Genomic DNA, 24,404 nt, shown 5'->3' on the forward strand with positions numbered 1-24,404 from the left:
GCAAAAAAATTCGTGAAAAGCAAAAATGCAAACATGCAACAAAATTCCAAAGAAACCGAACAAAATAGTCGGATATGTGATAAAAACAACCGGCCATATGACCGATTGAAATGTTAAAATATTAGAAATTGTTGATACACTCCGACCCCTTGGTCGGGTAATGAAACATGCGGCACGCATGCCGAAGGAAAGTTTACAAATAAGCTTAAAATCTAAGCAGGAGGTTGTGCATCAACAACCGCCTGATCCCGACCTTTGGACCTTGACCGAGACGGCTCCTTCTCAGCAATCACTCCATCCTGCACTGGTCCCTCCTCACCAGTCGCCTCCTCCTGGTCCGACTCCCCAGCAGTGGAGTCGGACTCCTCGCCCTCGGCGTCCTCATCGCCGCCTGCCTCCTCCATGATTTGTTTATTGTATTCATCAGAGCAGGCGGCAAATTGGCGATCCCATTTTTCATAGTCGGCATCAGGGAAGAGAGCAACCCAGGTCATCTTCATAATGGCGGTGCTGTCCTCCATCATATCCTGGACAAGAGCCGTTTTCTCCTCCTCGGCCTTTTTAGAGAATTGCTGGGAGAGGTCCGCCTTTTGGCTGGCCAGGCGGCCATTGAGCTTGTTAACCCGCTCGCGGAGTCCCTCGGCCTCTTTGTCCGCCTCCTTTAAAGGCGCCATCTCCTCTTTGAGGTCCTTAACGGACTGCTTCAGCTCCAAGATCTTTTTCCTGGCCGCCTCTAAATCCTTTTTGACCCGCAAAGTGGCCGACGCCTGATAATACAGAATGTCAGTTGTCAGGACCTCATTTTGTGCTATTTGAAACATAGCCTTATCAGAGTCAGAAGCGGCCATGGCCTTCGCAGCTTTTACCTCTTTGTTTTTGTCGTTTATAGGCTTGCGGAGGCCGTACACTCGCAACATGGACTGCATTCGGCCAAAAGAACAGCCGTCAAAAAAACAGGCGGCTGGGGGTAAAACAAAAAGAATAATTGTTTTAAGTGTACCTCGGCAAGAAGAGCGAGGATAGCCTCGAGGTTAAGGGTGCCGACTCCCTTAACAACGTCCCTTTCCTTGGCTGGGATGGCTCTCAGCATGGCCCTTGCCATTTGAACCAAGTCAGGTTCTTCAGAGGCGCCTGCATAAATAAGTAAAGTTAGGCGACTGTACTCAAGAGGAGGCGGCAAAGTTTAGCCATTTGGCAGTTTAGCCTTTACCTCTTGTTGCCTCTTTAGGAGGACAACTGCTGCCAGGAGTAGTCGGCATCCGTCCCCCAATTAAGGGGGTCCTTCCTTGCCTTTCACTGGCATGCCGCCTGGCATTGCTATGAGAGGCCACGTCCCTAGCCGCTTGCTTTTGGATCTTGGGATCCGGCTGGGACGAGGAGGAAGGTCGAGGAACGGATCCCTACAAACAGCACAAACAATTAGCCCCAAACAGGCGGGAAGCAATAAGAGAGCGAAGCTAAAAATTGAACAACACTCACTTAAGACGCCTGTTTGGCGGGCGACTCCTCGGCAGTCCGCTTGCCCAATACAGCGGCGCGAAGAAGGGCGACTGCTTTCTTAGATGCCGAGATCTTGTCCATAGCTTGGTCTGCAAAAAAAGATCACAATTAGACAAAAATAATACAAAAAATATTACAAGTATAGCAGGGTACGTAAAGCAAGCGGCCAGCTACCTCTCGGCATCTCAACACTAAGGCCACAGGCGGCCAAGTATACCCCATCGTACAGCCACTTGTACTTTGGGATATAGAATTTGGGGATGAACTCCCTTACCCCTGTTTCAAGGTTTGCTTGGATAAAAACCTTGAAGAGTCCTCGGTCTAGGATCTCTTCCCTGGCCTTTTGAGGAACAGGCGACAGGTCAGAGCTGCCGCCTGTTAGGTAAGGTGGGTTCCAGTTCCACCTATTGAACTTTTTTTTTGGATTTTGTTTGGACTAGAGACTATGAAGAAGGTGTTGCGCCAGTCTTTCCATTTATTTTCCTTCCCCATAGTCATCATGTAACCTTTGTGACTATTAATTTGGTACCAGCCGGTACTGCTTGATTTTGGGGTCCTGCTCAAGTAATTCATATGGGCGAACGCCTCAAAACTGGCGTCTACCCCATTCATTTCACAGGCGGCTACATAACCCAATATATTAAACCAAGAGTTGGGAACAAGCTGCCAGAGGCCCAGCTAGTAGATGTCTAGAATCCTCTCTACAGCTGGATGTAGAGGAAACCTTAAACCATCTTTGATGGCGGCCTCATAGCAGCCAAAACACTCGTCCCTGTAGCTTGCCGCTTCTGGCTAGACGACTGTATCTTCAGGATCCGGCACCGAGAGGATGTAGTCGCCGCCCATAAAATAGTCGGCCCTGATGCTTGCAAGCTTATCAAGCATAGTCTTACGCCTGCCTGTTGGTACGTGGCAGTAATAGGCGGTGTGCGACTCTCTACGAGAGGCAGCCGGATCTGCCCAGTCGTCCCCCTTTTCAGTCGCATGGCTTGCTCTTGCCTCATGAAGGCGAGAGTGCTTTTCCTCGAAATCGGCAGAGTTGAATCACTTGAGCTCTCGGCCAAACCAGCCGCCTGCCCAGACAAGTCAATCGATAGAGGCTCGTTCTCAACCTCCTCCCCGGATTCTCTCAAAATGGAATCACTAGGGGTGCTAGAAGTACCATGCGGCAGGTCCGAGAGCTCCTCCCGAGAGAAAAAGGAGTCGTCTGAATTTGCATACCTTGCTGTTCTTTTAGTTCTGGCCATAGTGTCCTGCACAGACACAGAGACAGTCGAACTCCTAGTTCGCAAAGGGTGGTCCAGCAAGGGGCAGTCGGCACTCCTAGTTTTAGATTCAGCCATCCCCGGTGACTGGCTGATCACTAACCTAGGCCGTGTCGGGTGCTTTGGGGCTACCATTTTCGAAAAAAGAAAGAAAAATACAAGGAAAAAATGCAAGAAAACAGGCGGTTACCTTGTAAAAATCTGGAACGTCTGAAAAGCAGTCGGCCTGTAGATCAGTCGGTCTGTAAAACAGTAGTTCTCAGGAACAGTCGGATGTCTCAAAGGTCAGAGCAGGCGTCCTGTTTTTGGTTGTCTGAAAAGTTCGGTAATCATTTGAAATGATTTGGACATCCCCAATTTATAAGGGGGTGAATTCCAAGGGTTAGGGTAAATTAATAAAAAAATAAAAAAATAAAAAAAACGGTAAAAACCGTTAGCCAATCAAAAAAAGACATCTGTCACAGGTGCCACGTGGCACGCCACGTCAGTCCTGTACGGGGCAAATGATTAGGGGATTTTTCGCCGTCACGTGGACCAATCAGAGTCTGCCACGTGTCACCTTGTGAGAGGTCCAAAGTGGACCTATCAGGCCACGACACGTGGCAGACAGAAAGGCCTGTCAAGAAGAGCAGTCTGCAAAGGCCCAGTTTCCAGGCAAGCCCAATCAGTCTTAGGTTTACCAGAAACCTAGTATTGCGCACAGTCTCCTAGACTATAAATAAGGTGTTTTCCCCCAAGGAAACATCTATTCAGAAATATCCAAACACATTCAGAGAGTTTCACATCAACCCTGATTGAATCTCACACCTACTCTTACTCTCAAAGAAGAGAGCTAGTCAGTCACCTAACACCCTAAAACTGAGCAATTCACATTGCAGATCCTCTCTTGGACTCCAAGAGAGACTTTACTTTCCGCACTTAAACTCCTCATACACGTTCTAACTTGATCGTCAAAGGCGGAGCTCCCAAAAACAGGAGTCTCCGTTGTTTTGCAGGTACAGGCGTCCAGAGGTCAATCTTGGATTTGTAACTCTCCCGCAGGACATCAAAAAACCCCGAAACATATGTCATTGAGGTTGCATTGTCAAATGTCATAGACATGATATTTATAACCACTATCCCAAGAATTGGCAGTCAAAGACACTTTACAATTAAGTTTACTCAATTCGTCTTGTAACCGCAATTTGTACTCTAGGAAACTTTTCATGGCGGCGGAACGAACGGTTTTCCTAGAGATTTTTTTATGTTGGGGTTGTAATGCTTTGTTAATGTAAATGTTAAATGGGTCACTTTTAGAGAAAAGAAAAGGTTGTTCGTCGTGTAATATCATTTTCCCTAGTTCTTCCCTATCCCTCTCATAGTTGTAGGTAAAGCCGTGTGGATGGAATTGGGAAATTTTTGGCTGGGTTGGATCACTAGCTAATTGTGCACATTTTGTCGAGTGTCTACTTAAGTGTCCCGTCCCGGCCTTGGAGTCTGCCGAGTATATTTTACCACATGTTTTACATTTTGCTCTTGCTTGGGCAACATTTAGCACAAAACACATCACTTTTGCGGCTTTTAATATTAACCACGTCACTTTCGATTAACCATTGCTCTTATGTGTTTGGGAATTGGGTGTTTGTAGTTTCGGGGGTTTGTTGGTTAGTAGTAGAACCGAAGGCATATGGGATATCTTGTTCGTTACCTTGGTCAGTATAAAAATTTTGTGGGTCAAAGAAATTAGGTGGGAATTGACCGGATTGTGGAAATTGGTTTTGTGGGGGAAATTGGTTTTGTGGAAATTGGGTTTGTGGAAATCCGGGCATATTCATGTTATAAGGTTGAAAAACAGAAATACCACCATGCCTATATTGCTCAAAACCTAGGGGGACGGTTTCGGGGTCATTGGTCGGACTCGAAATTGGGGGGGTCATTGGATTAGGTGATTCCCTAGAACTATTACCACGGACAAATTGGGCTTTCCTAGAGGATGATGGGTTGTTCGTGTTTGGTGATGCCATAATTAACAATAATAATAATAATTAATAACAACAATTTTAACAATAATAATAACAATAATAATAATTAATAACAACAATTATAACAATAATAATAACAAAAATTTAAATTAATAACAATAATTATAACAATAATAATAACAACAATAATAAATTAAAGATTAGTTTAGATCTTACAACCGTACTTCAACGCTTTCCACTAATTACGATTACGAACTTTTAATTTTTTCGACATTAAGAAATAATAATTAGAGAATTTAAGAGATTAAGAGAATTAATAGAGAATATAAGAGATTAAGAGAAGTGATTGTGAATTTGTGATTTGAAATGAAGAAGATGGAGGTATTTATAGAAAAATAGGGAAAGAGCTGTTGGAAAGAATGGTAAAAGAAGAATGTTGCTCAACGTTCTCCATTGTTTCTGTTGAGCAACGGTCAGTAAGCGTGCTGGCACGCGGGCCGTGCTTGACGGGCTGGCACGCGGGCCAAGGGGCGGGCTCGTGCTGTGCCGTGCTGGAAAATGGCAACTTCTGTCCGTGACACGGCCCACGGCCCGCCAGGCGGCCACCGTGCCAGGTCGGGCCAGCTGCCGGGCCGTGCCATGCCACGTCGGACTTCGTGCCGTGCCTGGCCGCCTGCAGGCCAACCTAGCTTGTGCCCAACTTTACTTTCATGTCAACCAAGCAACTTGAGAATTGTACATTTCTTATGAAGTTTTACTTTCTCCTTTATTTGCTTGCAACTAAACAAATACAATATATCTATGTATAGCATTCTAATTTTCTTACAAATGTCTCACATTTTAAATTACATCTTCTACCTTATTTTGGTTTATGTTGGTACTATTGTAACAGTTTACCATGATTTACATTTACAATATAGAATTAATAGTTGGCACTTCCTATGACATTTATGGGCGTGTTCGGCAAAATATAGCTGTGAAGGTAGCGATAATTTAGTAGTAGTTGTTACTTGTGAAGATAGATAATTTAGGTATGAGTGTTCAGTAAAGTAACGGTTGACTAGCTGTTATATATAAAAATCAATATTTCTTCCTAAAACTATAGATTAAATTTTTTAATAGTTACCTCTAACTTCAAAAATATTTCTAACTTTTGATAAAAGTTACTTCCACCACTAAAAGCTATCCCAACCACTGCATTACTAAACACTCTTATTTTTTGTTTAGTAGTGATTTGACTTGGTCAAACCACTAAAAGCTACTCAAAAGCTACTGCCAAACACGCCCATAATCTATATCCCTATTTTCCAAACGAACATCATATTATCAAAGAAATTGCCATTCTATATACTATTTACAAAGCAGGACCAAAGTACGTATTATCAAACAAGATCCAATTTCTTCGATGGAGAGCATAATGATCTATTCAACTATAACACATTTGGCGATTGTTTGATGTTGAAAGTTACAAGTTGGATGTAGATTGGTTGATGGTTCATTCGAAGTTTGTCAGACATGTTCTCTTAATGAGACTCCATTTTACAAACTAACAAACTCATGCGGCAATACGACTAATCCGAACAATGCAGGTAGTTCCCAACTAATTATGGAGTTAACATACTAAACCAATGCATGGTTTATGCATTGTAACTGCACTCCACAATGCTCATGGTATATATCTGAGTTTAAACGATATAATAGCTCAATTAACATTAAATACGAACACCTCACTGTACATATTTAAAAGGAGACAAAATTTAAAGAACAAAGATAAAAGAATACGCGGTTTATAACCAAATAACATAGATCAAAAGAATAATAATTCAAATTCTATGAACATTGTGTAAAAGAACATACGAGTATAAAATTTCAAGAACATACATATAATCAAACCCAAAAAAAAATTTCTTATCTACCTTGAACAACAATCTTAATCCAAAGACGTAGATTTTTAAAACATATAGTGATTTATCAAATCTACAAAAACATTAATTGTCAGTAGTAAAATACACACGAATACGTGTAAGATTCTTTCACCACCTTACCTTACCATTGAACCAAATTATATTTCCCTATCACTATTGTAAACAAAAATTCATCCTTAAATTTTGAAAATTTAGAAAATCCGGTATACTCACCCAAATTTCCATTTTAAGTTTATTAATACCTACCAAACGAGTATAAAGCCTATCTTAGAAGGAATATTTTGAAGCGGCACAAAACTAGCATCAAAAGATAATTTTTTTTTATGGACAAAATTTCTCAAAACATATTTTTGTTGTGTTAGAAACGTGCCAGAAGCCAGAATCATTAGGTTACAAAATGACGTAATCCCACATTAATGCTATTCCTTTTCCATATACCGTACTTCTGAGTAGGCACCCCACTTAATAATAATTACATTTTGGGTGAAACCCCACATAATAGTTCAAAAATCAAAACCCTTCAATTGTTATCTAATTGCTTCGTTTTGACTAGGTAGGTATATATCGATGTAAAAGTTTAATCAATACTAATTTAATGTATAAAACAATAACATTTATCAAACAAAGTTAAGTGAACAGTGCCAAAAATTTCAATACAACTCAAAGTTGTGCATCAGAATACATACATAATTAAAATGGTGCATTTAAGATTTTAAGAGATTAAGGAGTAGCTCAAGTGGTTAGAGCTTTTCTTCTGGTTTAAGGGGTTCTGAAATCGATTTTCATCATTCGTACTTGTGGCTCTCGTCTTCTTTATTAACTGAATTGCTATTCGTCGCTCCCTTTTTACCAGGCACCGCTCCCAATTTTGACTGAAATGACCATTTTGCCCTTAGGTGATTTTATGCTATTTAAAGGTTCACCGACTAGTCATAACGAATCACGATCATATTAAAAACATTATCGAGCGGTTTCACTCAAAGTTTCCTTTTCAAAATTCCCGAGTCCAAAAATCCCGAGTCCCAAAATCCCGACTAGTCGGTTTTTTTAAAATTATCCTCACAAAATTTTTCTGGAGCTGAATTTACCGGCTTAAGATGTGGAATGACGGCAACGATCGCACACCGGAAGTATCGTCGGAAGATTCTGTAAGTTTCGCAAAAAAAAAAAAAATTCTGTTGTATGTCACATCCGGACAAAATTTCCAGATGATCCATGGAAGATCCGGAAATCCCATCCGGATGTGACATAAAACCGTTTTTTTTTTCTGTTTTTTTAATATATTAGTGTTATTGTTGATGTTTTGATTATTATTATTAGTATTATTTTATTATTAGTGTTTCTATTATTATTATGATTATTATTATCATTATGGTTATTATTAATTTTTTTAATTTTTTGTGCATTAATGGTTATTAGTATCGCTATTATTGTTGTTATATTGTGTTTACTATTATTGTTTTTATTATCGTTATGTTTAATTGTGAAACTATTATGATTAATTTTGTTATTGTTTCGATTATTTTTGTTATTATTGTTATGGTTATTACATTAGTGTTATTGTTAATGTTTTTATTGTTTATATTATTTTTAGTATTGTTATGATTATTGTTAAGTTGTTTTTAGTATTGTTGTGGTTATTGTTAATATTATTTTTTATATTGTTACTATTATTGTCTATACTAGAATTAGAAGTAACGTGTTCGTGTTTTATGTGTGTCTTCATTTTTGTTTATAGGGTTCGGAGTACGAAGATGGTGCCGACGATGTGAATTATAGTGCGCATTTTGCCACAGACACGTTGTTTCCAACGTTTGATGAGGCAGTTAATTGGGCGAATGCTATTGCCGTAAATCTGGGTTTTCTTTTGGTTAAATCGTCTTACAACAAAACCAGAGACGGTCGGTCGTACCGGTATTTGAGGTGTGATAGGGGCCGAAAGAGCCAGCCGAGAGATCTTGAGAATGCAATTAGGAGGGACACCAAAACCAAAGCAATTGGTTGTCCTTTCTACATCAAGATTTATTATGTCTTCGTCACCAACAGTTGGAAGATCCGGGCCAAGAATGATGCAACTGGGACCCATAACCATCCAATGATTGTCTATCCGGAGGGTCATCGTAAGATCAGTGGCTTGAGCCCGGATGCGAAGAAGGTTGTCCAGGACATGACAAAGTCCAAGGTTGCACCGTGGAACATCATGGCGACAATTGCTGAGCAATTCCCCGATGATCATCCAAACATCCGACATATCTACAACTGTCGGAATGACTTGAGAGTGGAGATGTCTGATGGGAGAGGAGTTGTTCAGCAATTTCTGCATTTGGCGAGAGAGAGCCGGTATATTTACTGGGTCATGTCTGATGATGTCGGCGTTCTGCAGCATGCGTTTATGGTGCACCCGATCACGGTGAACATACTACGGACGTATCCGTATGTGATCGGCATGGATTCGACATACAAGACCAACCGATACGGGATGCCGTTCTTTGAGATAGTCGGTGTGACACCGACAAATCAGAATTTCCTCGTCGGTTATGTGTTCATGCGCAACGAGTGCACGGGAAGCTACCGGTGGGTTCTACAGAGATTAAGAGAGTTGATTGGGTATGATAAGGAGCCGTCGGTATTTCTGACAGACCGTGAGCTTGGACTTTGTGCGGCATTGAGAGAAAAGTTTCCCGGGACGTCGCATTTGCTTTTTCGGTGGCACATTAACAAAGATGTGGAGGCTCGGGTCACTAGTATGTTCAAGAACAAGAATATTGGGGCGCAATTCTTGGTTCAACGCAGTGGTTATAATTCTTGGTGTAGGTAACGACCCGACCTGCTATTACCCTTGTCTCACCATCTTACCGTTGCGGGCACGAGCCGGGGTCAGAGCACCAACCCGGGAATTTGTCATCGCTACAGTTGGGGGGTCACATTTCATCTGCATTGATCTAGTCGACAATTCACCTCTTCCTCCGATCGCAGGATGGTGGACAGAGAACCACGAGCCAAGTGTCGGTGGATGGGATCAGCTGTATATCGCTAGAAGGAACATGTGGGATGCATTAGTTGGCCAGTGAACATTATTAAGGTAATTAGGTTGAACATATTTATGTAATTAGGTTGAATAGATATATGTAATTAGGCTGAACATATTTATGTAATTAGGTTGAAAGACGAACTTATGTAATTAGATTGAATACATACATGTAATTAGGTTGAATACATAAATTTAATTAGGTTGAACTTATTTATGTTATTACGTTGGAGGACGAATTTATGTAATTAGGTTGAAAGACGAACTTATGTAATTAGATTGAACACATACATGTAATTAGGTTGAATACATAAATGTAATTAGGATGAACTCATTTATGTTATTACGTTGGAAGACTCATTTATGTAATTAGGCTGATCAGATTTATGTAATTTAGGTTGAACAGTTCTAGGGATATAATATAAGGAAATCAATCAAATTAATGATACAAAGTTGAAACAAAACTCGCAATTACATTATTTTTATTTACAAAACAAAGTTTCAGATGGACTAGCTAATGGTAAACAAAAACAGAAGTGGATCACAGCCCCATCCTCGCCTGCCAGTCCAAAATCAGCTGCTCAGTCATCCCCCTCGTGTCAGGCGACATGCTGGGATACTCCGCCAGTGCACTACGGTGAATCTCCAAGGAACGACCCATCCACTGCAAATAAGAGAACAACACATTAGTTACATAATTCACAGTTAGCGTACATGAAAGTTAAAGTATAAATAAAACACAAGTGCTTACGTAGTCCGTGTTAGTCCTCTCTGGAAGTCTGTCCCCAGTTGAAGACCCAACCGGAGAAATACGAGGATGCGAAAATCGGTAGAGCCACTGCATGTAACCAGGACCGACCGTAGGAGCTCCACCGCCGAGTCGGGTAAGGGCACCGGGAACAACACTGAACGACGATCCAGGGACAAACCGAGTCCACATCACTGATGTCATCTCAATCGGGAACTCTACCCGATACATCTTCAAGTTTGTCGGCCTCTTAGCCTTCTCAGGCCTGATAATGGTCCCCGGAATGTCCTGCACGAATCCCAGCTGACGAACGACTTGATTAGGCATGTATGGCTAAATGATACCTCGATACTGGATACAACCGATGAATAAAGTGGCTGGCACGCGACGTGCCGGATCAACCCCGTACGGGAGCCAGTTAACCTCATTATCGGTCAACTGATCCAATCTAGATCGAAATGCGAGGAAGCGCTCCATGCTCTTGTTGGGGCATCCCGATCCCACATCCCAAGCTGAGGCACGCGGAACACTAAGCTCCCTAGTCAAGGTACCCTGCTGAGGCCGGAAGCATGGAAAATACTCATAGATCCACGCCTGCAGAAGTGTGAGACAACCAGCGATAGAATTGGCATCTTTCCTAGATGCCGTACCTAACTGCCGATACAAATACGCTAGAACAGCTGAACCCCAAGAGTACTCATCGATCGGCAGATCATCCACAACATGCTCGCTGAGGAAGGACGGATGAGTACGGTTACCACTCTTGTCCAGAAACAGACCACAGGTAGGCACTGTAATGGACATTAAAAGGCCTCTGCGACTCAAGGGTCGACTCCGCAATCCTCTCCGTCAGCACCCCACTACCCTGCCAGATGGTCTTGGTACCGCTCTTCTCATTCAGCTCCTTTGTAGTCAAGTCCATGGTGATCGAGCATGCGTCTCGTAGGGTGTCCGTGGTGGGAGTAGCGGACACCATGCTACCATCTACACGAAGCCCTAGTATGTAGTACACATCATGCAACATGATCGTAATCTCCCCAAATGGCATATGGAACGTGTTCGTATCTGGCTGCCATCTCTCAACAAAAGCTGAAATCAGCGGCCAATCCAAACGCCTGAACATGATCCCAGGTAAGTGAGACAGACCGCTACTGTCAATCAACTCCAGATGCTCCTGTGCAAGACGACCTCGCCAGGCGACCAACTCAGAACACAACTGCGTCCTGCCCAAACAGCGCAAAACATTACGCTCCTTCCCGCCCCATATATACGCAGCTTCGTGCCCCCCAAAGCTAGGGATAACGGTCTCATCCTCAGGACCTCCTGGCATCGCCTCCTGCACTACCCATGCCTCTGCTGTGCTGGTGGAAGGGTGACTGGTTTGACTACTGCTGACAAATCTCCCAGTCTGACCCCGTTGCACCGTATGATAATAACGAGGGTCATACTCTTGATCGCGGGAAGCCTGACTTGCCTCGTCGTCCTCATCGTCAAATGAAGGTGAAGGCACTCCACACGACGAGTACATGGGGATGCTACGTTCTGGCTGCTGCTCCCCCGACCAGTTACCAGCATACCCATACTGCTGCTAGTGATCGAACGGTTCGGCCGTATTTCCTAAACGGCCTGACTCCCGCCTAACTGAGTCGTTCAAACGCCTAGATATTGCGTGACGAGTTCCCAAACCCTCAATCTATATTAAGTACGTACATAATAAAAAAAAAAAGCATAAACAAAAATAAATTTTCCTAAGCAAAACCACAAAAACAAACCAAAAAACATAAACAAAAAAACAATAAAAATCACAAACAAATAAAAAAAAATAACAAGTATAAACAAATTACACGAACAAAAATAAAACCTCACTAAGATAATAACAACAGAATAAAAAAAAACTCAATACAAAAATAAACATCACAAACTAATATACAAAAATTAAGAAACATAAACGAATAACACAAAAAAAAAAAAAAAAAAAAAAACTTACAAACATAGAAACAAAAGGATAAAAAATAAATCGACAAAAAAAAAACATCACAAACAAATTAAAAACAATTAACAAAGATAAACAATTTAAAAAATAAAGAAATAAAAAAAAATTATAAAAAAAAAATTACAAAATAAAAACTAAACAAAAACATACTAATAATTACAACAACAACAACAAAGACAACAACAACGACAACAACTCCAACAACGACAACAACAACACCAACTTCAAGAACAACAACAACAACTACTACCACTTCAACAACAACAACGACAACAACAACACACAAAAAAAACACAAAAAAAAATGTGCAAAAAAAAAATAAACTGAAAAAAAAAAAACAAAACTGAAACTGAAAATTATAAAAAATTTATGCAAATAAAACTGGAAAAATAAAATACAAAAAAAAAAAACGAAAACTGAAAAACGTCAAAAAAATCGAAAAAAAGAAGAAATACAAAAAACGAAAAAAAAAAATGAAAACAAAAAAATTCTGAAAAAACCCAGAATTTCTGGAAATAAGGGGACATCCGCCTGAAAAATCCGGATGTCCCTAGAACATCCGGATTTTTCAGGCGGATCTCCTAGGGACATCCGGATTTTTCAGGCGGATGTCCCCTTTTTCCAGAAATTCTGGGTTTTTCCAGATTTTTTCCGCAGATTTTTTTTTCGTTTAGATTACCTGTTCGCCGGAAAATCCACCGCCGCCACGACCACCATGCGTGAACCTTATGCGCCTCCGGTCAGCCATTGCAAGTCGATTGTGGTTGTTTTCGGTTTTAATTTTTTTTTTTTGGGAGAAAATTACAAATCTGCTTTTTTAGAGAGATTACAGATTTTAGAGAGAGAAAATTCAAGTGTAAAATGTGTAGTTCGGGAGTCTCGTGGCTATTTATAACCAAGGGGCAATTTAGGAATTTCAAGGCAAAAATACGAGCGACGCCCGGTAAAATGAGAGCGACAAATAACAACACCCACCCAAAAACATCAAGCACGTAAATAAAATTAGAGGAAGAGATATATGATACTTGTACCTCTTAAGATCTCTAATAATAACAATTATAATAATTACAATATTATATTTTTGACAGATAATTAAAATACTTAACAGTCTACTGTACGCTCACAAAAAAAAATGTGGAGCAGTGAGTTGAGTAGGTGTTGTATCACTGCCACCAATCATATAAATACTAACCAATCCTCGTTACATCTGCTACTCCAACCACCAACAAATCCACCACTCTGCCACCCTTACTACAACCTCCGCCGCAACAGCCGCCGCAGCAGCATTACCATATCCATGGCTATGGCAGAAGCAAGAAATGATGATAAGACATTCACAGGAAAAATTAAGTCAAGGGAAGAGCTTAACAAAGGTATTGCAGACTTGTATGATGAATCTTCTGCTATGTGGGAAGATATCTGGGGTGACCATATGCACCATGGTTATTATGACCCTTCTCAACCCGCCTTGCTTTCGCAACACCGCGCTGCTCAGATCCGAATGATCGAGGAGGCCCTCCGCTTCGCCGGTGTTACAGACTTACAGGTCATCCGTTATTCCACTGTTAATATATGTTTCATTGGATTTTTCGCCTTTGGATAAATGATATAGACGGAATTTAATTTAAGTTATTTGGTTGATTTTTTTTTATAGATGGTGTTACATGTGCATTTCACTATTTATATGTTTCATTTTAGTTTGATTATTATCATTTCCATTTCCATCCTTGTTTAATTTAGACGTGAAGAGAGTCGTGAACAGGATAGATGATAGGGAGTCGTAAAGGGATAAATGATGTAGAAGAGATTTAACAGGAGTTATTAGGTTAAATTTTTGCTCTATTGGTATTTGCTTATTTACTCTTACTGTATTTTGGGTTCTGTTTTTCGATTGGGCCATTTTTTTCACATTGTCGCCTGCAGTTTGCAGATGTATGTCCTGCTCAAATTATTAAATTTGAATATTTGATTGAGGTGATATTTTGATGTTTTCTGTTTGTTTATTTCTAATGACAAATGACAAATACCGTGACTCTTTTGTGGTAGTCACGTACTTCAACTCTATCCCTAAGGATTTCCGAATATGTCTTTTTTTTTACTACGTATTTATAGTTTCTTTTACCACTTTTAAAAATGGTATTAAAAATTAATGAACAAATGTAAATACTCAGAATTGGATGAGGCTTTACTAGTTGTAAACAAAAAAGATTAGATTTTTTATACGAGATTGATGTTAGGTCATTAGTATTACCACTTATTGAGTGAGCCGTACAATGTGCTTAAACTTGTAAACAATTATGAACTATTATGACGTGTGTTTGGCAAAATTTGTTGTTGTAGTAATTGTAGCTGTATGTGTAAGTAGATGTTAGCTGTCAACGAATAGATGTTAAACTAACGCTAGCCTAAGTTATTTGGGGAAAATACACTCACTCCCTCTCTAATTGTACTTCTATAACATGTTTTCGCCATGTAAAAGCTCAGGTCTCTTATATACTCCTATATGGCTATATGGCTTTATGAGAGGATCCTGCTTAGACTTGTGTCTTTTTTTTTTCAATTTTTTTTGGTCTGATTAACTAAATTCTTAAACTTCCTGTAATATCTTTGGTCTGCAGATGATCCAAGCAAACAACCGAAAGCTATAGTTGATGTTGGGTGTGGGATTGGAGGCAGCTCGAGATACCTAGCCAAGAAGTTCGGGGCTACAACTCAAGGAATCACCCTGAGTCCAAAACAAGCTGAAAGAGCTCAAGCTCTTGCTGTTTCTGAGGGTTTAGCTGATAAGGTGAGTATGAGAAATGTGGCATACACATGTAGAAATGTCGAATGCTGTATTTCTCTTTTGATTATTGCTGTCTTTAAGATTCTCCCTCTATGTGTATTTCAGAAAAACGTCTGACCTACACATTTGTGTAATGGTTTGGTTAGGTTCTCTCCAACTTACAAACATTTCAGCAAAATCAGTTTTCGTCAGTTTTAATCAGCAAAAAACTAGCTTTGGAAGTAACATTCTGTTTTTATCAGCAAACTCTCCGTCTTAGTAATGCATATAACAAAAACACTAGCTAGTGACTAAGCAAACATCAGCATAGTTATAGGGGTGGGAAAGGATAAAGATCAATTCTCATGAATTTAAAACAACAGGCATCCTTTCAAGTAGCAGATGCTTTGGAGCAGCCATTTGAAGATGGAAAGTTTGACTTGGTTTGATCAATGGAGAGCGGTGAACATATGCCTGACAAAAAGAAGGTTTGGTTTCTCTATGCTTATTAGACCTGGCCTATATTGCCTTACTGGTCTGCATAAATAGTAGTAACTTGGTTAAGTTAGCGTTCTAGGAGACAGTGCTTTAGTGAATACACTCTCCTAAACAACTTTTTTTTTTTTTTTCTTCCAGTTTATCACTGAATTGGCTCGAGTTGCTGCCCCCGGTGCTACAATCATAATCGTGACATGGTGTCATAGGGACCTCTCTGCCTCTGAGGAGTCCTTGCAGCCTGGTGAAACTGAACTCTTGCGAAAAATATGTGATGCTTACTATCTTCCTGCCTGGTGCTCTGCAGCTGATTATGTAGAGTTGCTGCAATCTCTGTCCCTCCAGGTGCACACCTCATTTTGTTAATATTATCCATTGTGTGAATCACATTGCTACTGCAGTCTAAATTGGCAAAGTAGAGAGATTGGGTGCACGGTACACCCATGAGCATTTTGTTCTCATTTTGATGATGGTTTTTCATCTAATCATCAAATGAAGAGCGAAAACTAACTTTGGGTTAGTTGGGTGCACGGTACACCCGGGTGTGTATAAAATATTTCAGGCAAAGTACATCCTAATCCTGCTCACCTAGGAGGCCTGGAGCGTGGTGTTCAAATGAATATACTCCTTTCGAGTTAGGACTGAAACTGAACATGTTAAACATTTTTGTACGGATTACAATATATCAGCATAGTCAATAAAACTCATTTTCATTCCTGATAGATTACATATGAAGTATTTATTTGAAGTATCTAGCGCATAGTGCTCCCAAGGCACCTTATTATGATTGGTATTAGATTGATCTTACAAGTTAATGATACTAGTTCTGAGTTTGTATTGCAGGACATTAAGGCTGAAGATTGGTCCCAGTATGTTGCGCCGTTTTGGCCAGCTGTCATACGCTCTGCATTGACATGGAAGGGTGTAACTTCGCATTGCGCAGTGGTATGCTTAGATTAAGAGTAATAATAACTCGAAGTTGATACATCTACATCTGCTGTTTCATGAGGTTAATGTTCAGAGTCTCATGTTGGCTTAAATAATCTGTACAGGATGGAAAACAATAAAAGGAGCATTAGCAATGCCGTTGATGGTAGAAGGATACAAGAAGGATCTTATCGAATTTGCGATTATTACATGTCGAAAGCCAGAGTAATTTATCTGCTAGTTACAGAAGATTGCTTCTTTGATCTATGAAAGCTCAATCCCTTCAGCAAGCCACCTAAATTTATTTCGATTATTTGGGTATTTTCTTTGTTTGGGACTCTGGGATGTTCCATTCCAAAATCAGTGGATGTAGAACATAGAGAAGGATTGTTCCTTTCATTCTCTTTATGCTCAAAATAAAAGTATGTGAAATTTGATTTCATATTGATGAATTTTACCTGATGTTGTTTATTCTCTCAATTTCTAAAAGTTCGACTCAATGTAAACCTTTGTTACTAGGAAAGTGGGAAAAAAGCGTTGAAAAAAGGTATATAAAGACCTTAAATAAAATAAAAAATAAATAAAAAAAGAAAAGTAAATGTGTGTAAAAAGAGATTATATAGAAAGAGGTAAAAGGGTAAGATGGTGTATGAGTTGCCAAAAATTGAACAAATGAAAAGTGAATAAAATTTATAAAATTTCAGAAGCACAAATAAACGGAAAGTCTTTCGGGAATAGGGGGAGTAATTTATAACCTGTAAAAAGGTACCAATGATATAAAAGACTAAGCCAACTTGACTATCCCTTGGACTCAGCTTGCAAGCTGAATCTAAGCCATGCTAAAGTATTTTTCAGACAAACTCAAGCCCATGATAGGTCTAACGGTTTCAGCTCAATTAAATACTAATTGGTGCTTAGAGTTTCAACTTTGGAAAAAGACATACTCCGTAATACTGTTATAAAAGCATAAAATGCTGAAAGCATAAAAATTGGAACAAGTTTTTACTGTAATACGGAGTAACTAATAACACATAGATAACCTAAAGGCGGAAAAAAGTTAAATTTGCGTATCAACCTCATAGGCTTCATCCATGTTCTCCCTCAATTTGGAGGTTTAATAAATTTCAGCGGATCATGAACAATTTCACATTCAAGATATCTTACTCATTTAAGAATCTAAAAGCTGGAAGGAAAAGGGTTTCCCCATTCCCAACCCTCCCTTCAACCATTCGATTCCTAGGGACTGATTTTATACAAGGGTATGTCAGAAAACAAGGTAACTCAAAACCAATTAATTAAACATCTAGGCTGTTGTTACAGTAGTCCCTATCCCGGAGTGGCTCAGCTAGAGACGGAAACTCAGAATTCCAAACGATGCTCAAGTAACCGCCTGCGTACAGATTTTGGAGCTAATGCTTGTAATCCAAGAATGCTTATGCTCAAGACAGAGTATATATATTTCAGCTCCCAGAATCACCAGTACCCACAGCTTATATATTATCTAGAATTTAAATCAAACTCCCCACTTTCACGCCACTCTTCTTGCATTCCTGTGTCTCCGTTTTCTGCCTCTTCATCGTTCAAAAAATCATCAGAAGGTTCTCTCTCCCCCCTCTGTGCATTATTGCCCCACCCGTTGATCATCTCATCAGGGATAACCCCTTGCTCCTGATCAGTTAGTTCATGATTCATAGAAGCATCATTTCCTTGTGATCCAAGAGCATTAACTCTGATTGGAGCTCGAGCCATCAATTCAGCATGTGCCTGTGATTCAGCTCGAGCTTGCTCAGCTTGCATGGCTGCCATCCGCATCTTAGCTTCTTGAGCCTCCCGGCCAGCTCTTGACTCCATTTCTGCTCGTACTTCCATAATTGCGCGTTTCTCTTCTTGTAACAGAGCCTGCTCAATCATCAATCTCTCCTCGGAGCGAAATTCCCCCAAGGCCCGCTTTCGAGTTATAATATTAAAGGCCAGTGCCTGTTTCTCAAAAGTTGATGTGAACTCAGCTACTTTAGCAGCAATATTGTGGTCCCACTGTTGGGAGCGTGAGAGTATTTGCCCAGTAGTATCAGAATCAAGAATCCTATCATCTTCTTCTGCTTCATAATCCGCCACAACATGGTATGGTAGCAGCCTGTTTTATAAAAAATTGAGCAGAGCATTTAGATATTTGTAGGACTTCACGCAGAGCTTGAGCACATTGAGAGAAAAGGATGCATGTGAAGTTAGTAAAAGACCACGTCAAAATAGCGCATAGAGCTGAATTCCTTTTCATGTTATTATTTATCCGCACACCAATAAAAAGATGCAACATCCTCACATCCAAAACCATACATTATCAATTGAAATTAGATTAGAGATAACATTGTCGTTTTGGAACTCAGAACTAACAATATAATACTTCACCGCCTGAAATGACTGATAATTATGATGCTAAACTCATACGTTATATTTCTAGATTAATTTTTACAGGTATATTGACATCAAGCCAATAAAATTATTAAACTGTAATAAGTTAATAACCATGCTGGGAACAAGTAGTGGCTAGTACCCCGGGTGTTGATTCATAACCTATAGCTTTGGCCAGCAGTGATAGTCACCAAGAGAAAATATTGTAGCGAATTTAATTTGGAAGCACAAAAGGTATTCCCCATGTCCAGTTGGATCCCCCTCAAAATACATTGGACATCACTCCACAATTAATGAGCTCTAGGTAATCAAATAAGATTTAGCAGAGGACATGATGCAATTCTGGAAGTCAATTTTCCAAGAGAAGATGAACTCTGACAGAATTATCAGGACATAAATCACAGTTACATGTGTATCAACTTCAGGATAAGACAATAAGCTAACAAAAAAAATCCACCATTTCATTCCACTAATCTAATGCCAAATACAAATATTAGCTGTGACAAAAGCCAATCAAAGCCAATCTAATACCATATCAACAAAAAGAACCAATAGTGGATCTTGACCAGGTAGGGTTCTAACATCTAAGGGACATTAAATACATTCCCCAATAAATATGCAATCTAAAATAAGAGGATATGGCGCTTTTGGTTTCACAAATCAGCTTCGACATCATACAGACACATGCTGGAATCATTCAAAAAAAAAAAATACAAGGGAACCCGTTTAAATCATCAGAAAATGTAAGATTCTTGTGCCAAGACTACTTAAGCTAGCAAAAAAAACCCTCCATAACCAAGCTTACTACTGGAACAATTGCTAACGGAAGTCAGGTTAGGTAGAGCATGCCAAGTTACAAGGGACAGCTCAATAAAAGATACGGAGAAAATTGAAGAGGACGCTTACAGAGACGATAAGCCAATACAGAAGGAAAAATTAAAGTGCTCGCTCATAGCTTAAGACAGTGTGTCTTTTTTTTGTTTGGGGGGCGGGGGGGGGGGGGTAAGAACCAAATATATCAAGATTTCAAGCTATCATGAAACATATACAAATTGACATAAAGTCGTGATCACACTTGCTTCTGAAAACACTACAACCTTCGACCCTCCAAGTAAAAGGAAAAGAAATACTTGACAAATACAAATTTAACCCTGAAAAATCCATCAAATTTCTGTTTTCAAGTGCAACAACAAGACAACTGAACCCCCGAATCTCATTTAAGGCTAAGAATAGATGCCAACAAGACAAAACTTAAGGATAAAAGAGAACTTCCTCTTCACAAAAGCTAAAATGACTTGCAAAATTAAAATGCCATATTGAGCACTTTTCCTTAAATGCTGGCCGTGCACTGGAGAGGAGAAAAGGGAAGAAAAGGAGTAGAGGAACCTCTATCTTCAAATGACATTAGCTACGAAATCAATATGTAAACCTCCTTCGAGAATAAACACAGAAGAACTTCCAAATCAGCTAGTCTAAAAATCTCGTCACTCCCCTCACTACCGAACTTAAAAAAAAAAAAAAAAAAGAAAGAAAGAAAGAAAAGAAAAAAAAAAAGCTCAATCAGCAATTAGCTTCTATAACTTTGATACTCAAATCTTTTTCCAAGTTATTTTAATACAAAGCATATAAAAGAAAAGTTCCGATGCCTTTGAGTACCATTATATAAGCTATCACCTCATCAAAAACATCCTTAAGACGCAATTGAGGTCTAGTCTCAGAACTGACCCATCAAGGGTAGATCACCAGTCACTACACCATATGCCATTCTAAACACTAATATTGAAACCAACTAAAGACTTGAATGCAGCTTTCCAAGAATACTCCATGGAGTGAAGATTCCTTCTAAATGCAACCTAAAACCTCAAGAATTATCCCTCCATAGAGTAAAGATACCTTCTACAGAGCCACTTTGTCTTATATGCTTCATTCATGGTATGTAGGACAAATTCAAAATTGTCCCTTGATGCAAAGCGAATGATGTCAGCAGTGGGCTCATAGAAATCTCTAAACAAAGGAAATATGCAAGAATAACTTACATGGTAGGAAACCCCCCTGTAAGCTTCAAAGAGTCAGAAACCCCAGGGATAAACTACCCCGCCCCATCCATCCTACCATGAAACAAATGTTAAGCACACAAACTCATTGTTGCAATCCTACTAACTTCTTCCATATTTACTGCAGAAAAACAGCAATACGACATCAAAACTAATTCCACATTCCCTTTCTTCACATGGAAATAAAGCTTGTTCTCATTTCAAGAGGTAATTCTCACTAATCATCAACAACATGATACTTCTTAAGCCCCTCATCTCAACATTGTGCATCGAATCCTCTCCTTGTCACTTCCATGGATGCCAAACACTTAAAATCAACCCTCACAGATTTCAATGAACCATTCCATCCTCTTACAAAAGAGTCCAGTCTGGTATAGAGGCTATCTTTCTTCCAGGATTTAAGCTCAAGCTGGAGGTGGGAAGTTGTTCAACATATGCATCGTTAAGTTTATGAGCCCCATATCCTCTGTAGTAGCTAATTCCAAGAACCTTTGACAATCACCAGATCGAGACTTTCTCATACCCATAAATCAGACCTCTTTTAACTCCCTAGCAACTGCTCATCCTAGACCAACCCAAGAATGGAAGAAATATGCCTATAAACGGCTAACCAGAAAGATCCTCAGCCTGAAAACTAACACAAAGACCGAACTTCTACTGACAAAGACCTCCAACAAAGGCAAGGTTCCAGCAAATTACATAACACAGCCACAAATAAACTCTCCATATTAGGTTCCCTAAAATTTCTTCTTATACTAGTTGGAAATTTCCAGAGACCCCCTCCCTTACACACACAAACAGACAAACAAACAAACAAAATACAACGAAAAATAAGTCCAAGTGTGGAAGGCTACCTAAGTATCCTTAGTAATTACACCCTTCGAAAGTCAAGTTTCTTCCTCAAGTATTTTACTATTTTCTATCTTCACTATTTTAATATTACATCTTTGGAATAAATCGCATTCGAATTCAATATCATCAGGACCAAACTAGAACACTTATCAGATAAGTTCTTCGCAATGCCCAATTGAGAATTAGGCAAACTAAATGAGGGCATAATTGTTTCCAATAACCAAATTCTTCAGCTTCTTGGTTATAAATTAATCAACTTAATCAAGGAAATTAACAAACGACTTAAAAGTAACATCATAACATTACTCAAGAAAGCATCAAAAATGAAAAATCAGTAAAATGTTGAGAAAGAGTAAAAAAAAACCTTTCACAAGCATCTTCGAGCGACGCGAAAGGCCGCTTAAAATCGGGATGGCAAACGCGCCAAGCATCCTGATACGCCATCTGTAGCTCAGCTTGATTCCCAGCAAGAGGAGGAACAGATTGTTGCTGTTGCTGTTGCTGCTGCTGCGACTGAGGTGAAACCCTATTCATCTTCTGCTGCAAATGCTGTTGCTGAGATTGAGGACTAGAGCTAGGGTTTCCCTGATGATGAAGAGGATGCATAGAATTCGAATTAGGGTTAGGGTTTTGATTTTGATTTTGCGATTGCGATTGATTTAGACCTAATGGACGATTCCCTCCGAGAGGCCTCAAATGCGCATCGATGTTCGACGGAAACCGCGCCATGGCAGCTTGTTGTTGATGCCGTTGTTGTTGTTGCTGATGTTGATGCTGCTGTTGTTGTTGATGTTGCGGATTTTGTTGCTGCTGTTGTTGCTGCTGTTGTTGATGCTGGAAATGCTGAAGAAGGTAAAGTTGTTGCTGCTGTTGTTGCTGTAACATTATTTGTTGTTGTTGGCGTTGCGCCAACGCTTTCGCATCGTCCATGATTTTCTCTCTTTCTTACGACTGAGTCTACAATTATGGCGAGAAAATTGGGGGAAGTTGGGATCTAGCTTCAACTATCATGGGGGTGAGAGGATTTGCAGGAAATTAAGACTTTTGAATTGGAGAAGAAACGACTTTCTTTTCTTCTCTTCCCTTACAATTAAAACCTGTATCTGAAAATTGTTTTTAGTCGGAGTCTAGTAGGGTTTGGAGGACTGAAAAATGGTTTGAAAATTATTTTATCACGGTTTGAGTATTTTGAGGGAGGATCATAACTCATAAGATTAGCTTCTGTCTATTTGATGAACAAGGATGCAAGTCGGGTATGAAAAGGGGCCGGAATTGTGAGAATATCACAATAAGAGCGAATGTTGAGTATGAGATTGGGCGGTCTTACCTGCTGATGATTAGAGTGGCGAAAAGGTTTGGTCAGGGATGGTGAGAGTTGTGATGGTCGAGAAAGTTAAGGTGGGCACAGCACAAGCAAGTAATGTGCCTGGCCTGTTCATGAACAGTTCGATCTTGGCTCAGTCAAAGTTCTATTCGTGGTAGCTCGGCTTGAGACCTTAACGAGCTAAAGCTCGGATCGAAAAGTTCCTGAATAAGCTCAATTATTCTTCTGCATATAAAAAAAATTATGTATATAAAAATAAATATATCTATCATAGATATTGCACAATAATGAAAAATAAAGAAGACAAGTAAACTAAGGATAATAATAAATCAATGTTGTTCGTGAACAATTCGAGTTCGGCTCGCTCAACGCTTGATCAAAGCTCGGCTTAGTGAAAGCTTGATTCATAAAGTTTTGCGTTCGGAAACACTTAAACGAACAAGGCCAAGCTGACTATATTTCAGGCCCAGCTTGCCCGATTAGCACCCCTAAGTTTGGATATTAGTTTTTGGGTCAGTTGAGAATTTATGGTGCTTTAGAACACATGGTGACACAATATTTGTAAAACACAACACAAATATTTATGTAAGACAACAATTTCGATTAGGATACGCGAATATTATTTTTTTTTTTTAAAAAATCTCTTCTTATGTGTACAAGATTTCAATTTTAATTTGAATATCCGAAATTAGAAATAACTCTATTTAAGTTACTTGAAAGTTGAAATCGAATGATATGGCTAAAGAATAAACGACTACAGTTTTGAAAATGATTCAACAATTAGTTTGACTTTCATTATTGTTGTCTCTTGTCACTTTAAAATTGAAAACATGAACTCATTCATTATGCAGAATGGTTGCATCTGAATGTTTGCAAATTTGCAATATATCAAATTAAATCATTAATATTTAATAGCATGAATCATCATTTTGTACCTTATTAACATTTGCTATAGAATATGCATCACAAAGGGTCGTGATAAGATTATCCTGTTTTAGAAGTTTTCACTAATATTTTTTCCCATTACTGTTAATGGTAAAAAATCAACCAACATGAACAAAGGAGTTGACATCAATTTTCTAACTACTACTTAGTAGTCTATAATCATGCACAAAGTAGTTGATATCAATTTCATTTCAAAAGTTTGCCTTGCTACATG

General features: G+C 39.4%; 4 protein-coding genes and 1 pseudogene across 4 annotated transcripts; 2 read left to right on the forward strand and 3 right to left on the reverse strand.

Moving 5' to 3' along the window:
* Nucleotides 1–212: 212 nt before the first annotated feature.
* LOC110717522 lies at nucleotides 213–917 on the reverse strand. Its single transcript, XM_021896245.1, has one exon. The coding sequence runs from the start codon at nucleotides 915–917 to the stop codon at nucleotides 213–215; it is 705 nt and encodes a 234-aa protein (XP_021751937.1).
* A 6,831-nt stretch (nucleotides 918–7,748) lies between these two features.
* On the forward strand, nucleotides 7,749–9,469 carry LOC110717525 (protein FAR1-RELATED SEQUENCE 5-like). Its single transcript, XM_021896249.1, has 2 exons — nucleotides 7,749–7,799; nucleotides 8,390–9,469. Exons 1-2 carry the CDS (start codon nucleotides 7,749–7,751, stop codon nucleotides 9,467–9,469), a joined length of 1,131 nt encoding a protein of 376 aa, XP_021751941.1.
* A 632-nt stretch (nucleotides 9,470–10,101) lies between these two features.
* LOC110717940 lies at nucleotides 10,102–10,683 on the reverse strand. The gene is made up of 2 exons (XM_021896738.1): nucleotides 10,431–10,683; nucleotides 10,102–10,343 (listed from the first exon to the last, which is right to left on the reverse strand). The coding sequence occupies exons 1-2, from the start codon at nucleotides 10,656–10,658 to the stop codon at nucleotides 10,221–10,223; spliced, it is 351 nt and encodes a 116-aa protein (XP_021752430.1). The 5' UTR covers nucleotides 10,659–10,683; the 3' UTR covers nucleotides 10,102–10,220.
* Nucleotides 10,684–13,717: 3,034 nt separating this feature from the next.
* Nucleotides 13,718–17,048, forward strand: LOC110717526 (annotated as a pseudogene).
* A 594-nt stretch (nucleotides 17,049–17,642) lies between these two features.
* On the reverse strand, nucleotides 17,643–23,298 carry LOC110717405 (putative uncharacterized protein DDB_G0268364). Its single transcript, XM_021896089.1, has 2 exons — nucleotides 22,286–23,298; nucleotides 17,643–18,740 (listed from the first exon to the last, which is right to left on the reverse strand). Exons 1-2 carry the CDS (start codon nucleotides 22,849–22,851, stop codon nucleotides 18,104–18,106), a joined length of 1,203 nt encoding a protein of 400 aa, XP_021751781.1. The 5' UTR covers nucleotides 22,852–23,298; the 3' UTR covers nucleotides 17,643–18,103.
* Nucleotides 23,299–24,404: the final 1,106 nt, after the last annotated feature.

Source organism: Chenopodium quinoa, unplaced genomic scaffold, assembly GCF_001683475.1.
Source record: "Chenopodium quinoa cultivar QQ74 unplaced genomic scaffold, ASM168347v1, whole genome shotgun sequence".
Lineage (NCBI taxonomy): Eukaryota > Viridiplantae > Streptophyta > Magnoliopsida > Caryophyllales > Amaranthaceae > Chenopodium > Chenopodium quinoa.